Source organism: Cervus elaphus, chromosome 12 (genome assembly GCF_910594005.1).
Source record: "Cervus elaphus chromosome 12, mCerEla1.1, whole genome shotgun sequence".
Classification (NCBI taxonomy): Eukaryota; Metazoa; Chordata; class Mammalia; order Artiodactyla; family Cervidae; genus Cervus; species Cervus elaphus.
Genome location: NC_057826.1, coordinates 87,382,539 through 87,396,580, shown reverse-complemented (window position 1 = coordinate 87,396,580; position 14,042 = coordinate 87,382,539). Strand labels below are relative to the sequence as shown.

Below are 14,042 nucleotides of genomic sequence, written 5' to 3'. Positions count from 1 at the left end.
ACTTTCCTAAAAATTCATTTTGTGTTCATACTACCTTACAGCATATAAACATACTATTTGGGGAGGGAATTTTCAATATGCATATATTCACTTTACTAGTTTTTGATAGCTTTACCTCAGGGTTTTTTTTTTTTTTGACACATTAATACAGATATTCTACAGGATTATATATATAACTTCTAGCACAAATACAAGAAAAATTATACATAAAAATAAAAATCACATACTTACAATGTCTTTAAAATAGTATCAACTTAAGCCAAGCTTCTGAATTATATGAAATTACATGAAGATTATATGAAAATAGAGTTTCAAGTGATATATGATTTCATGTTAAATAGACTAGCTGACAAAGCAGTCCAGGTATCTTCTACTTAACAAACCCTCAAGAGCAGACTCTTTTACTGGATTTTGTGGGACTAGAAACAGTAAAAGTTTTCCTAAGCTTGAATCCCTAAAGTCAAGTGGAAACCATCATGACACAATGTTAAAAATAAAATGACAAATTGGGAATATGACTGGTTGGTCTGTCACTAATAGCTGTTTGACTTCAGACAAGTCATGTACCTATAGGTCTCCAGTTTTCTCATCTATAAAGTGAGATGAACTAGATATACTGAGGTCCAAGGCAATTCTAAAATTCTCTAATTATATGCTTCTGGCTGCTATTAAATCACTCAAACATGTCTGACTCTCTGCAACCCCATGGACCTTAGTCTGCCAGGCTCCTCGGTCCATGGGATTCTCCAAGCAAGAATACTGGAATGGGTTGCCATGGCCTTCTCCAAATTATATGCTAGCCAACCAGTTGATCTCATGAGGATTTACACTGAACTGTCCATTACTTTCTCAAGTCATGAAACAATGGTATAGCCTTTAAGAAACTACAGAAACAGCAATGAACTGTGGATCCTAGAAAACCACAGGCAGAAGAAGGTAGGAGTCGAGGATACTAACTTTAAAATTTTATTTTTTGAAAAGTTGAATCTGCTTTCTTATAAATGACTTGATATTTTGAGGCTTCTGGTAACTGAAAATTTCAACTATGCATTATAAAATTATAAATTAGTTATAATATTTCTGATTATTTTGAAATGTAATTACATATAAACTACAGACTTGACTAAATTTAATATAAATATTAGGCTTCCCAGGTGGCACCAGGGGTAAAGGATCTGCCTACCAATGTAGGAAACACAAGAGCTTCAGGTTAGATCCCTGGGTCAGGAAGATCTCCTAGAGAGAGAAATGGCAACCCACTCCAGTGTTCTCGCCTGAAAAATTCCATGAACAGAGAAGCCTAACAGGCTATAGTCCATGGAGTCGCGAAAGAGTCAAGATATGACTGAACGTGCACACAGTACAGTAACAATATAAATATTAAGGAAACTAATTCAAAAGGAACACATATATTTTCCTCATATTCTCTGATTTAAGACTTTAAGAGAATGATATCTACTTATTATTTACTTAAACCTATTATTTAAAAAAAACCTTGCCTTCTTTTAAAATTAATATTCCTCTAAGCATCCAATAAAGTATGGAAAAGACAAAACAATCAAAAGACATATGTTATAGTCTCAGTCCTGACATTAACACATTTTAAGGCAGAGTTTTTTTTTTCTTTAATCTTATTGGTCCCATAATACATTATATATATTAAGTATCCCATGAAAAATTATACTTACCAGCTTTGTAAGATATAGTGTTAGTCTTTGCCACTGATTTCTTATAACATAAGTACACTGCTGATCCCCACTGAATTTGAAAAAAAAAAAAAAGAAATATCATTAAACTTTAAAAGGCAGTAACTTAATAAAATAGAATCTCTTTGATTCTGCAGTATGTAATGACAGATTTCTTTTTATTTTCAGTTGGTTATTTTGCTGGCATTTTATTGGAGTTATTGCCCAATTTTCTTTCAGAAATAAAAGTTAATGTATTTTTTCCTTGCAACAGAAATAACATGAGGAAAACAACTATTAAAAACAAAACCAAGCCACAACAATTTAGATTTTATTCTAAGTTCAAACTTTGGACAGAAATGATAAACAAGTAATATCCATTCATGTGGATGTAGACATTCCTTTTGATTCCACAACACCTTTCAGATATTGCCAGACTTTTCACAGTTCTTTATACCAACTCAAGAGTTGTACTTTGCCATATCCATCTCCCTATTTCCTATTCTGTCATGAATCTATTCCAAACCAGGTTTTAATCCTACCATTTAAAAAAAGAACACTTAAAAAACTTTAATAATACCAATTCTAATAGTCAATTCTTAGTCTTCATCTTTTTCAGTCTCTCAGCAGATTCTGATATCACTAGTGACCCCCTTCCTGAAACATTTTTCTTTCTTGGCTTTTGAAGCATCACACTCTCCTGGTCCCTCGCCAGCACATCTCTGGCCAGTCCTCAGTCTCCCTTGTAGAAGCCTCTGTTTTCCTGATCATTAAATGTGGTCTCTTCTTTACTTTCTCTAAAGGAGCTCATCTATTTGGTACCACGCTTTTAAATAACAGCTACTTCCACAAGAGTCTCAAATTCCTAGTCCCCAGAGGAGATGGAGAAGACTGTGGGTAAAGCCAATCTGAGAGTAAAGGCGTTTTAGACACAGTCAGTTTTGAAACATCCATTAGACATCCAAGTGTAGAGTCAAATGGAGGTAAGGTGAGAAGTCTGAAGTGGATGTGTAACTTAGAAGATGCCACCACTTGACAAGAGATGATAACATGCATTCACAAAGCGTACTTCCTTTAGGCTTCAACTAAACGTCACTTTATTAGACAGCCCTCCTTTCATCACTTTATATGCAATACCAAGTCTCCTCCTGCCTCCCTTGGTCCTCCTTATTGCCCCTGTCTTCTTGTTGCTGTTGTTGTTTTCCTCCATACATAGCACTTACCACCATCTGGCTTATAGTATATTTTGTTATTTATTATCTGCCTCCCACCACTAGAACATAATCAGCTCCATGACGGCAGAAGCTTTGTTTTGCTCACTGCTGTATCTGGAGCACCCACAACAGTGCCTATTATATAAAAATACTTAATAAACACTTGTTAAAGGAATGAATGTGAGGTGATGTGTCTGTGCATACATGATGGAGAGTGCTTGCATGGACCAGTACATGAGGACAGATACTTAGCACTGAGAACAAATATATACAAAGAAAATACACTTACTTTAAGAAATACATTTTAAAAATATTAAGAGACTACCATAAAAACACCCATTTACTAACCACCCAGCTTTAACAAATGTTAACAATAACCATATTTGCTTCCAATATTTTAATATATAAACAAAAAAATTACAATTTAACTAAAGCCTCATCTTCCATTCCTTTCTGCCCTCTGAGTTAACTATTGGCCTGAAGCTAGTGCATTTCATTCACTTGTATTTTTGAAATTTCTACTACGTAAATATATACATCTTTAAGTATATATCATTATTTTGTATGCTTTGTAACTTTACATAAGTGGTGAAGTGCTGAATACATGCCTTTATGGCTTGCTTTCTCACTTATCAAAATGTTTTTGAGAATTAGTAAAATTGATACAGATCTACTTTCTTCATCTCAACTGGTAGATAGTATTCCATTAATGAAACACTTTACTTTATCCATTCCCTTACTGAGGGACATTTAGGTTGCTTCCTCTCCAGGGTGCTGTTATGAACAATGTTGCAGTAAGTTAGCTCCTGATCCAGAAATTTCCCACTTTTTAAACTTTTTTAGTATGTCCGCAAACAGATTAGTATGTTAAATCATACTTATTTGGACATTAAGTTATCCTTGTTACTCTGTTAGATTTTGTTTCTAATAGACAGTTTAATATTTTCACATCAAAAGAATGGATGTATAAATTCAAGTGGATATTATAGTGTCAGCAGATTGGGCCTTTAGTTTATTTGGTGGTAAAAACTTTATAAAAGGCCCTGTATAACAAAGTCCCAACTCTAGTTCCCAATCAGTCAAATTTGTAAAGATAACAAAAAGCCTTCAGTAACCTTTGTGATGATAAAAAGGGAACTACATATGACCATGTGGATGTGGTGGAAACCAAAAGGAATATCCTAAAATAAAAGACAAGGACTTAAAGATAAAGTAAAAGTTATAAGGCCCTGGAAGAAAAGAGCCACAGATATCAAAACTAAATACGAGAAGGTTTTCTAAATTTTTTCTTACAAAAAGGTTCGGCAAAAAAGAAAGTAGGAAGGGCTGTTGTTCTTAAAATACTTTAAATGTTTAACCCATAAAATATCCATACTGTGGTTTGCCATGGCAAAAACATTTCTTCTGGAATTACGTACATGATTTAACTATTTGCTTGGTTAATAACTCTGCTTTTCTAAGTAAACTTGCTAAATCAAGTACTGACATTCTTGAAAGGCTGTAAAACAAGAACCATTTGTACAGAGTATTAAAAAAAAAAATACTCTCATTGAATCAAAAACTGAGGAAAAAGTCCAAAATTAGTCCAAACATTTGCTGTGTGCATCAAAGCACCTGGTCTAAATATCCTTAACTACACATTTCTGCAGTTTAGGATCACATGACATTCTTAAGTTCTCTTCCAGCTCTAAAATATTATTATTCTATTCTAAACAATCAAAGTCCAAATCGCTTAGGGCTTATGGTCCAAAGCTTAAAAACTAGTCATTCTTGAAAACTTTTCCCATAAACTTTTAATGGGAGGTAGAGAAGTAGGGGAAATATATTTTGGGACCAAAGTTGTAATCCTGGTAGAAAAATCATGTAGGAATTTGAAGAAAGACTCAATATGCATTTCCTCATGTCCATTAGATTGGTTTCATTCTTTTTTTTTTTTTTCAGCTTTTTGTTTTTTAGGTTTATTTTCTCCTGGTTTCAAAAACTAGAAGATGCTTTCATTCAAGCTACCTAATCTGCCCAAACCAAGAATAATCTATAATGTAACTATACTCCTGAGCATTATCCACACATCAATAATTTATTCCTAACCATTTCCTGATTATACACACATTCAACAGATATGAAAAGAAGTTTCCTGCATTGCATGTCTATTTTAGCATTTCTGAAAGACTTAGAAGTCATTCTATGTCTACTCTGAAGATCTAAATTTACTTTTACTACCTTATAGACAATAGAAACAGAGATTGTTTAATATAGATATAAACCACAACCCATTGCTTAAAAAAGACACCGACCACTAAGATCAGGACAGTTTCTCTACATTCAGGACTGATAACTAGAGTTAAGAGTAAGGAAATAAACATTTAAGAGGTTTTTTATTCCTATAATGTTTCTTAAGGGAACTAAGAGGAGCTTAAACATTGGGCAAAAATAAAAGTTCTTCCTTACTGTATGTTAATTACATCTCAATAAAACTGAACAAAAAGAAAAAAGCTCTTTCTCAGTTATTAAATACACACAGAAGGGACTGGATAAGCAGAGTTAACTAAGGAGTAATTAATAATAGCTAACTTTTGTATAGCACTTACTATGTGCCAGGCACTATCCTAAAGTTCTTTACAAATAGTTAACATTTAATCTTCACAAAAAACCTGTGATAAAATACTACTTTATCTTTGTTTCATGAATGAGGAAACTGAAGCACAAAGAGTCAAAGAACCTGTCCAAGACATGTATCTGGAATGCAAATACAGCAGGTTAGCCGGAGTCCATTCTGTTCACATTAGGTTACACTCACTCTCTCTTTTCTTTTATGCTGGCTCTTTACTCTTCCAGCAGAGAATTAATACTCTGACAACACTGGGACCAACACATCAGGGTAAGGAAAAACAGAAACTTATGTCTCTGGTTTTGGTTTCAATGTAACAAGTCTACCTTGAACACTTTGATTAATAAGACCTAGTAATGGTTCCAAAAAATTTACTTTCAATCTAAAACGAGCAAATCTATAAAATAAAGGGAAAAATCACCAACGGGAAAATGGCAAGTATCTTTGAGCCTGAACAACCTTGCTAAAATACTAAACCAAATTTGAAATGAGGTTAAGCTGGACATTATATTACAAAAAAGTTCAAAAACCCTTTTTTGCCATCACTATCAGTACCACATAAAGCTTTTAAAACTCATCTGCTACCATGATCTTCTTCCTCCACCATAATCTCTCCATTGTCACACATCATCAACAAATCAACATGCAAGGATGGGACAGAAAGTAGATAGAGGAGGTTTCAAAAGTAACATCTCAGGCAAAGACCAGAAGCAAAAAACGGCTTGGAATTTGCAAACTCCCCCGGTGGAGTTGCGGGGCGACACCAGTATCACTGGAGATCACATGTGCTTCCTGTTCAAGTATTCCTTCAGTTACATGAGCTCCAAGATCAAGCCCTGAGCCTTTGGAGTGGGAGTACTGACTCTAAGACCCTAGACTATCAGAAAACTAACCCTAGGGGGTATCAAACAGTGAGAACTCACAAAAAAGAAACCACTATAATACAAGACCTGGCATCACCCAACCACCAATAGCACCCTGTGAAGGACCCCTCATCTAAACAACAAATAAAACAAAAATACAAACCCAGTCATCAGCAGATAGGATTACCACCTCACTCAGCCTTGCCCATCAGAGGAAAGAAAAACAAAGAAACAAAAACTCAACACAAATCTTACCCTATATGAAGCTTACACAAACCACTGGACCAACCCTAGAGGGCAGAAACCAAAAGGAAGAAAGAATTCAACCTTGAAGCCTGGGAAAAGGAGACCTCAAATACAATAAGTTTAAAAAAAAATAATAATGAAAAGGCAGAGAAATACTACACAAATGAAGGAACAAACTAGAAACCCAGAAGTCCAAATGAATGAAGAGGAAACAGGCAAACTGCCTGAAAGAGAACTCAGATAATGACAGTAAAGATGATCAGAAACCTGGAAAGCAAAACGGAGAAAATGCAAGAATCAATCAACAAAGACCTAGAAGAATTAGACAATAAACATACTGAGACAAACAACACAATTACTGAGATTAAAAATAATCTAGAAGGAATCAATAGCAGAATATCTGAAGCAGAAGAATGAATCAGTGAGCTAGAAGATAAAATGGTAGAAATAACTTCTGAAGAGCAGAATAAAGTAAAAAGAATGAAAAGAACTGATGATAGTCTCAGAGACCTCTGGGACAATATCAAACGCACAAACATTCAAATAATAGGAATCCCAGAAGAAGAGAAAAAGAAAGGGTATGAGAAAAATTTTTAAGAGATTATAGTTGAAAATTTCCCCAACATGGAAAAGGAAATAGCCAATCAAGTCCAAGAGGCACAAAGAATCTCACACAGGATAAACCCAAGGACAAACACGCTAAGACACAAACTAATCAAACTAACAAAGACTAAACACAAAGAAAGAATATTAAAAGCAGCAAGGGAGAAGAAACAAGTAACAAACAAGGGAAACCTCATACACTTCAGCAGACTGCAGGCCAGAAGGGAATGGCAGGATATATTTAAAGTTCTAAAAGGGAAAAATCTACAATCAAGATTACTATACCCAGCAAGGATCTCATTCAAAATTGATGGATAAATCAATAGCTTTTCAGAGAAGCAAAAGTTAAGAGAATTCAGTACCACCAAACCAGCTTTACAACAAATGTTAAACGGACTTATATAGTCAAGAAATACAAGAGAAGAAAAAGATCTACAAAATCAACCCCAAATAATTAAGAAAATGGCAACAGGAACATACATATGGATAATTACTTTAAATGTAAATGGATTAAATGCTCCAACCAAAAGACACAGACTGGCTGAATGGATACAAAAACAAGACCCATATATATGTTGTCTACAAGAAACCCACTTCAGACCTCAAGACACATATAGACTGAAAGTGAGAGGATGGAAAAATATATTCCATGAAAATGGAAAGCAAAAGAAAGCTGGAGTAGCAATCCCTGTATCAGACAAAATAGACCTTAAAATAAAGAAGATTACAAGAGATAAGGAAGGACACTACATAATGATCAAGAGATCAATCCAAGAGGAAGACATAACAATTGTAAATATCTATGCACCCAACATAGGAGCACCTCAATACATAAGACAAACACTAACAAACATAAAAGGAGAAGTTGACAGTAACACAATAATAGTAGGAGACTTTAACACCCCACTCACACCAATGGACAGATCATCAAAACAGAAAATTAATAAGGAAACACAAGTCTTAAGTGATACATTAGATGAGATGGATCTCATTGATATCTTCAGGACATTCCATCCAAAGGCAGAAGAATACACCTTCTTCTCAAGTGCACATGGAACATTCTTCAGGATAGATCACATCTTGGGTCACAAATTAAACCTCAGTAAATTTAAGGAAATTGAAATCATATCAAGCAACTTCTCCGACCACGCTGCTATGAGACTACATATCAATTACAAGAAAAAAACTGTAAGAAACACAAACACATGGAGATTAAACAACACGTTTCTAAATAACCAAGAGGTTACTGAAGAAATCAAAAGGGAAATAAAAAAAATTTCTAGAAACAAATAACAATGAAAACATGACAACTCAAAACCTATGGGATGCAGAAAAAGCAGTCCTAAGAGGGAAATTTATAGCAATACAGTCCTACCTCAAGAAACAAGAAAAACCTTGAATAGACAGCCTAACCTTACACCTAAAACAACTGGAAAAAGAAGAACAAAAAAATCCCAAAATTAGAAGGAAGGAAATCATAAAGATCTGAGCAGAAATAAACGAAAAAGAAATGAAATAAATAACAGTAAAGATTAATAAAACTAAAAGCTGGTTCTTTGAGAAGATAGATAAAATTGACAAACCTTTAGCCAGACTCAAGAAAAAAAGAGAAGAATCAAATCAACAAAATTAGAAATGAAACAGAAGAGGTTACAACAGACAATGCAGAAATACAAAGGATTATAAGAGACTATTATGAGCAATTATATGGCAATAAAAGGGATAACCTGGAAGAAATGGACAGATATTTAGAAAAGTTCAATCTTCCAAGACTGAACCAGGAAGAAATCAAAATTATGAACAACCCAATTACAAGCACTGAAATGGAAGCTGTGAACAAAAATCTCCCAAAAAACAAAAGCCCAGGACCAGATGGCTTCACAGGAGAATACTACCAAACATTTAGAGAAAAGCTAATGCTTATCCTTCTAAAACTCTTTCAAAACGTGCAGAGGAAGGAGCATTTCCAAACTCATTCTACGTGGCCACTATCACCCTGATACCAAAACCAGACAAAGACAACACAAAAAAAGAAAACTACAGGCCAATATCACTGATGAACATAGATGCAAAAATCCTCAACAAAATTTTAGCAAACAGAATTCAGCAACACATCAAAGAGCTCATATACCATGATTAAGTTGGGTTTATTCCAGGAATGCAGGATTCTTCAATATTTGCAAATGTATCAATGTGATACACCATATTAACAAACTGAAAGATAAAAACCATATGATAACCTCAATAGATGCACAAAAAGCCTTTGACAAAATTCAGCACCCATTTATGATTAAAACTGTTTAAAAAAATGGGCATATAAGGAACCTACCTCAACATAGTAAAGGCCATATATGATAAGCCTACAGCAAACATTATTCTCAATGGTGAGAAACTGAAAGCATTCCCTCTAAGATCAGAAACAAGACAAGGGTGTCCACTTTCACCCGCTATTATTCAACATAGTTCTGGAAGTCCTAGCTACAGTAATCAGAGAAGAAAAAGAAATAAAAGGAATCCAGATCAAAAAAGAAGTAGTAAGGCTCTCACTGTTTGCAGATGACATGTACATAGAAAACCCTAAAGATAGTATCAGAAAATTACTAGAGCTAGTCAGTGAATTTAGCAAAATTGCAGGATACAAAATCAATACACAGAAATCACTTGCATTTCTATACACTAACAATGAAAAATCAGAAAGAGAAAGTAAGGAATCAGTCCCATTCACAATTGCAAAAAGAATTAAATATCTAGGAATAAACTTACCTAAGGAGACAAAAGAACTGTACACAGAAAACTATAAGACACTGATGAAAGAAATCAAAGATGACATAAACAGATGGAGAGATATTCCATGTTCTTGGGTAGGAAGAATCAATGTTGTGAAAATGACTACACTACCAAACGCAATCTATAGATTCAATGTGATCCCTATCAAATTACCGATGGCATTTTTCACAGAACCGAAGAAAAAATTTCACAATTCATACGGAAACACAGAAGACTCCGAATAGCCAAAGCAGTCTTGAGAAAGAAGAGTGGAGCTGGAGGAATCAACCTTCCTGGCTTCAGATTATACTACAAAGCTACAGTCATCAAGACAGTATGGTACTGGCACAGAAACAGAAATATAAATCAATAGAACAAGACAGAAACCCCAGAAATAAACTCATGCACCTATGTGTACCACATTTTTTACAAAGGAGGCAAGAATATACAATGGGGCAAAGATAGCCTCTTCAATAAATGGTGCTGGGAAAACTGGACAGCTAAACATGTAAAATAATGAAATTAGAATGCTTCCTAACACCACACACAAAGATAAACTCAAAATGGATTAAAGACCTAAATGTAAGACCAGAAACTATAAAACTCTTAGAGGAAAACAGGCAGAACAGTTGATGACATAAATCAAAGCATAAATCAAACTCTATGACCCACCTCCTAGAGTAATGGAAATGAAAACAAAAGTAAACAAGTGGGCGGAGAAGGAAATGGCAACCCACTCCAGTATTCATGCCTAGAGAATCCTGTGGGCAGAGGAGCCTGGTGGGCTACTGTCCATAGGGTCGCACAGAGTCAGACACAACTGAAGTGACTTAGCAGCAGCAGCAAACAAGTGGGACCTGAAAGCTTTGGCACAGCAGAGGAAACTATAAGCAAGTGAAAAGACAACCCTTGGAATGGGAGAAAATAATAGGAAATGAAACAACTGACAAAAGATTAATTTCCAAAATATACAAGCAGCTCATACAACTCAATACCAGGAAAACAAACACCTCAATCAAAAGGTGGGAAAAAGACCTAAACAGACATTCTGCAAAGAAGACATACAGATGACTAACAAACACATGAAAAGATGCTCAACATCACTTATTATTAGAGAAATGCAAATCAAAACCACAATGAGATATCACCTCACACAGTCAGAATGGTCTGACCATCAAAAAGTCTACAAACAATAAATACTGGAGAGGGTGTGTAGAAAAGGGAACGCTCTTGCACTATTGGTGACAGTGTAAATTGATACAGCCACTACGGAAGATGGTATGGAGATTCCTTTAAAAACTAGGAATAAAACCACCATGTGACCCAGCAATCCCACTCCTAGGCATATACCCTGAAGAAACCAGGGTTGAAAAAGACACATGTATCCCATTGTTCATTGCAGCACTATTTACAATAGCTAGAACATGGAAGCAACCTAGATGCGCATCGACAGGTGAATGGATAAAGAATTTGTGGTACATATATACACAATGGAATATTACTCAGCCATAAAAGGAATGCATTTGAGTCAGTTCTGATGAGGTGGATGAACCCAGAACCTATTATACAGAGTGAAGTGAGTCAGAAAGAAAAAGATAAATATCGTATTCTAACACACATATATGGAACATAGAGAAATGGTTCTGAAGAATTTATTTACTGGGCAGCAGTGGAGAAACAGACATAGAGAATAGACTTACAGACACGGGGAGAGGGGAGGAGAGGGTGAGATGTATGGAAAAAGTAACTTGGAAACTTCATAACCATATGTAAAACAGATAGGCAACAAGAATTTGCTGTATGGCTCAGGAAACTCAAACAGGGACTCTGTATCAACCTAGAGGAGGGGATGGGGAGGGAGATGGGAGGGAGGTTCAAAAGGGAGGGATATATGTATACCTATGGATGATTATTTTTTAAGAAATAAAAAAGAGAAAAAAATGCAAGGATGGCATGAAAGAATAGGGCATTTTGTATATGAATGGCTGTTGACAAGAAATGGTCATCTAAGTAGGGATCACATAGCTCCCAATAACTCAGGATACAATTGAGATATTAGAGATCATACATAATGGCCTTAGACTACTGGAAGAACTTTGGCTTTTACTACTAATAAGAGTGAGGTGGGAAACCACAAGGGTTGTAAGCCCAGGAGAGATATGATCTAGATTATGTTTTAAAAGGATCCCTCTTGCTATGATGTGAAGAACAGGCTGTAGGAAGCTGAGGAAGCAGTGATCAGTTAAACCAGGGGTCTGGCAAACTATGGGCTGTATTCCACCCAAGGCCTGTTTTTGTACAACTGAGCTAAGACTGATTTTTACGTTTTTAAAAGATTGTTTTTAAAACAAAAGGTGAATCTGCAACAAAGACTGTATATGACCTGCAAGCCCTTTCTGCAAAAGTCTGTCTAACTCCTGAATTGCAATAATCCTGTTAAGAGATGATCATGGCTTGGATCAGGGTTGTAGCAATGGAGAAGTTGAGAAGTACTCAAATTTAAAATATGTTTTGAAATTAAAGTCAACAGAATTTACAGAAGAACTGAATGAGAGGTAGAAGATAAAGGTTAAGGATTACTCAGAGGATTTTTAGTCTGAGTAACTAGAAGAGTGGAATTTCCTTTTACTAGAGGAATAAGACTATGGGGATAAGTAGATTTGGAGAGGGACACTAGGAGTTCAGGTTTGGACATGTTATATTTGAGATGACCTATTTGATAAGATATCCAAGAAAAGACAATGAATTAGAAAAATCCAGTGGGGACACAGAAATTTAGAATTAAATGATTAGATCATCAAGGAAGTGAGTTTAGATTATAAACATAAATGGTCTGAGGACTGAACCCGGGGACACTGCTGCATAGAAATTAGGGAATTTGGAAGGAATCAGCAAAGGCTTTCCTGGTGGCTCAGATGGTAAAGAATCCACCTGCAACGTGCAAGACCCAAGTTAGATCCCTTGGTCGGGAAGATCCCCTGGAGAAAGGAATGGCAACCCACTCCAGTATTCTTGCCTGGAGAATTCCAGGGACAGAGGAGCCTGGTGGGCTACATTTCACAAGGTCACAAAGAGTTGGACACGATTGCATTTTCTCTTCTTGCCATTGTTTCAAGAAGGAAGAAGTGATCATCTATGCCTAAATGTACTGAAAAATTAAGATGAAGCACTGAATCACTGGATTCAACAAGAGAAATCTTGGTGGAATGATGGAGACAAAAGCCTTACTGGAAAGAGTCAGAGTGAGGAAGGAGATGGAATATAGTCAACTCTTCTAAGACCTTTTATTATAAAGACAGTCAAATGGGGGGAATACATGGAGTGGGATATAAAGATCAAGAAACTTTGTAAAGATGGGAGGTATTGCAACATGCTTTTACAGGCTGAAGGAAATAATCCATTAGAGTGAAAAACTGATGAGTCACAAAAAAGTAGGGAGGATTGTTGAAGCCATGTCCTCATTTCAAATAGGTGAGTTCTAGTGCACAAGTGGAGGGGTTACCCTCAGCTAGCGTGTTACTTTTGCAGTAAGGGGGAAAAATTTTTTTTAATTAAAAAAAAAGAAAGAAAGCTTTTTGCACAGTTCTTTTTGAAAGTACAGCTAAACCACTTTCCTAAAAATAAAATATATGACATCTTTAAGAAATCTATTTTTTTAATTCAGTAATTGTGCTATGCTGTTTTCCAAAGATTTATTTTAAATTATGCTCTTTTCATGGATGGCTAATTTTATCCATGCAGAAGAGTCACTTACCATACTGTTATTGAGATTCTTGTCAACTTTGCAGAATGTGTGTGGTGGACTTTCTCCTTTACTGGGTATAATAATACATATGTCTGTAACAGCCAACGTATTCTGAGTCATGTTTTCAGAGGCTCTTCGGTAAGTGATATAAATTCTTTGTGATGAGGTACTGCCGCTAATATTTGCAGGGCGTCCATAGGGAGTACTCTGGATAATTTCACACCCTTGTTTCAATCTTTCTTTCCAGTCATATAAAACCCTAAAAAATAAATTAGTACACAATTACAAAACACCCTCAAATATGAAAGGCAA

The 14,042-nt window shown here is 35.4% G+C and overlaps 1 protein-coding gene across 6 annotated transcripts in view; it reads right to left on the bottom strand.

The window, feature by feature from the left end:
- The window catches only part of DENND4A (DENN domain containing 4A), a 119,490-nt gene that overhangs the window by 63,013 nt on the left and 42,435 nt on the right, over nucleotides 1-14,042 (bottom strand). For all 6 annotated transcript variants that reach the window (XM_043919870.1, XM_043919873.1, XM_043919872.1 and 3 more), the window contains 2 exons: nucleotides 13,740-13,989; nucleotides 1,689-1,758 (listed from right to left, as the gene is read on the bottom strand). In XM_043919870.1, the coding sequence (XP_043775805.1) occupies nucleotides 1,689-1,758; nucleotides 13,740-13,989 (320 nt within the window). The remainder of the gene's footprint in view (nucleotides 1-1,688; nucleotides 1,759-13,739; nucleotides 13,990-14,042) is intronic.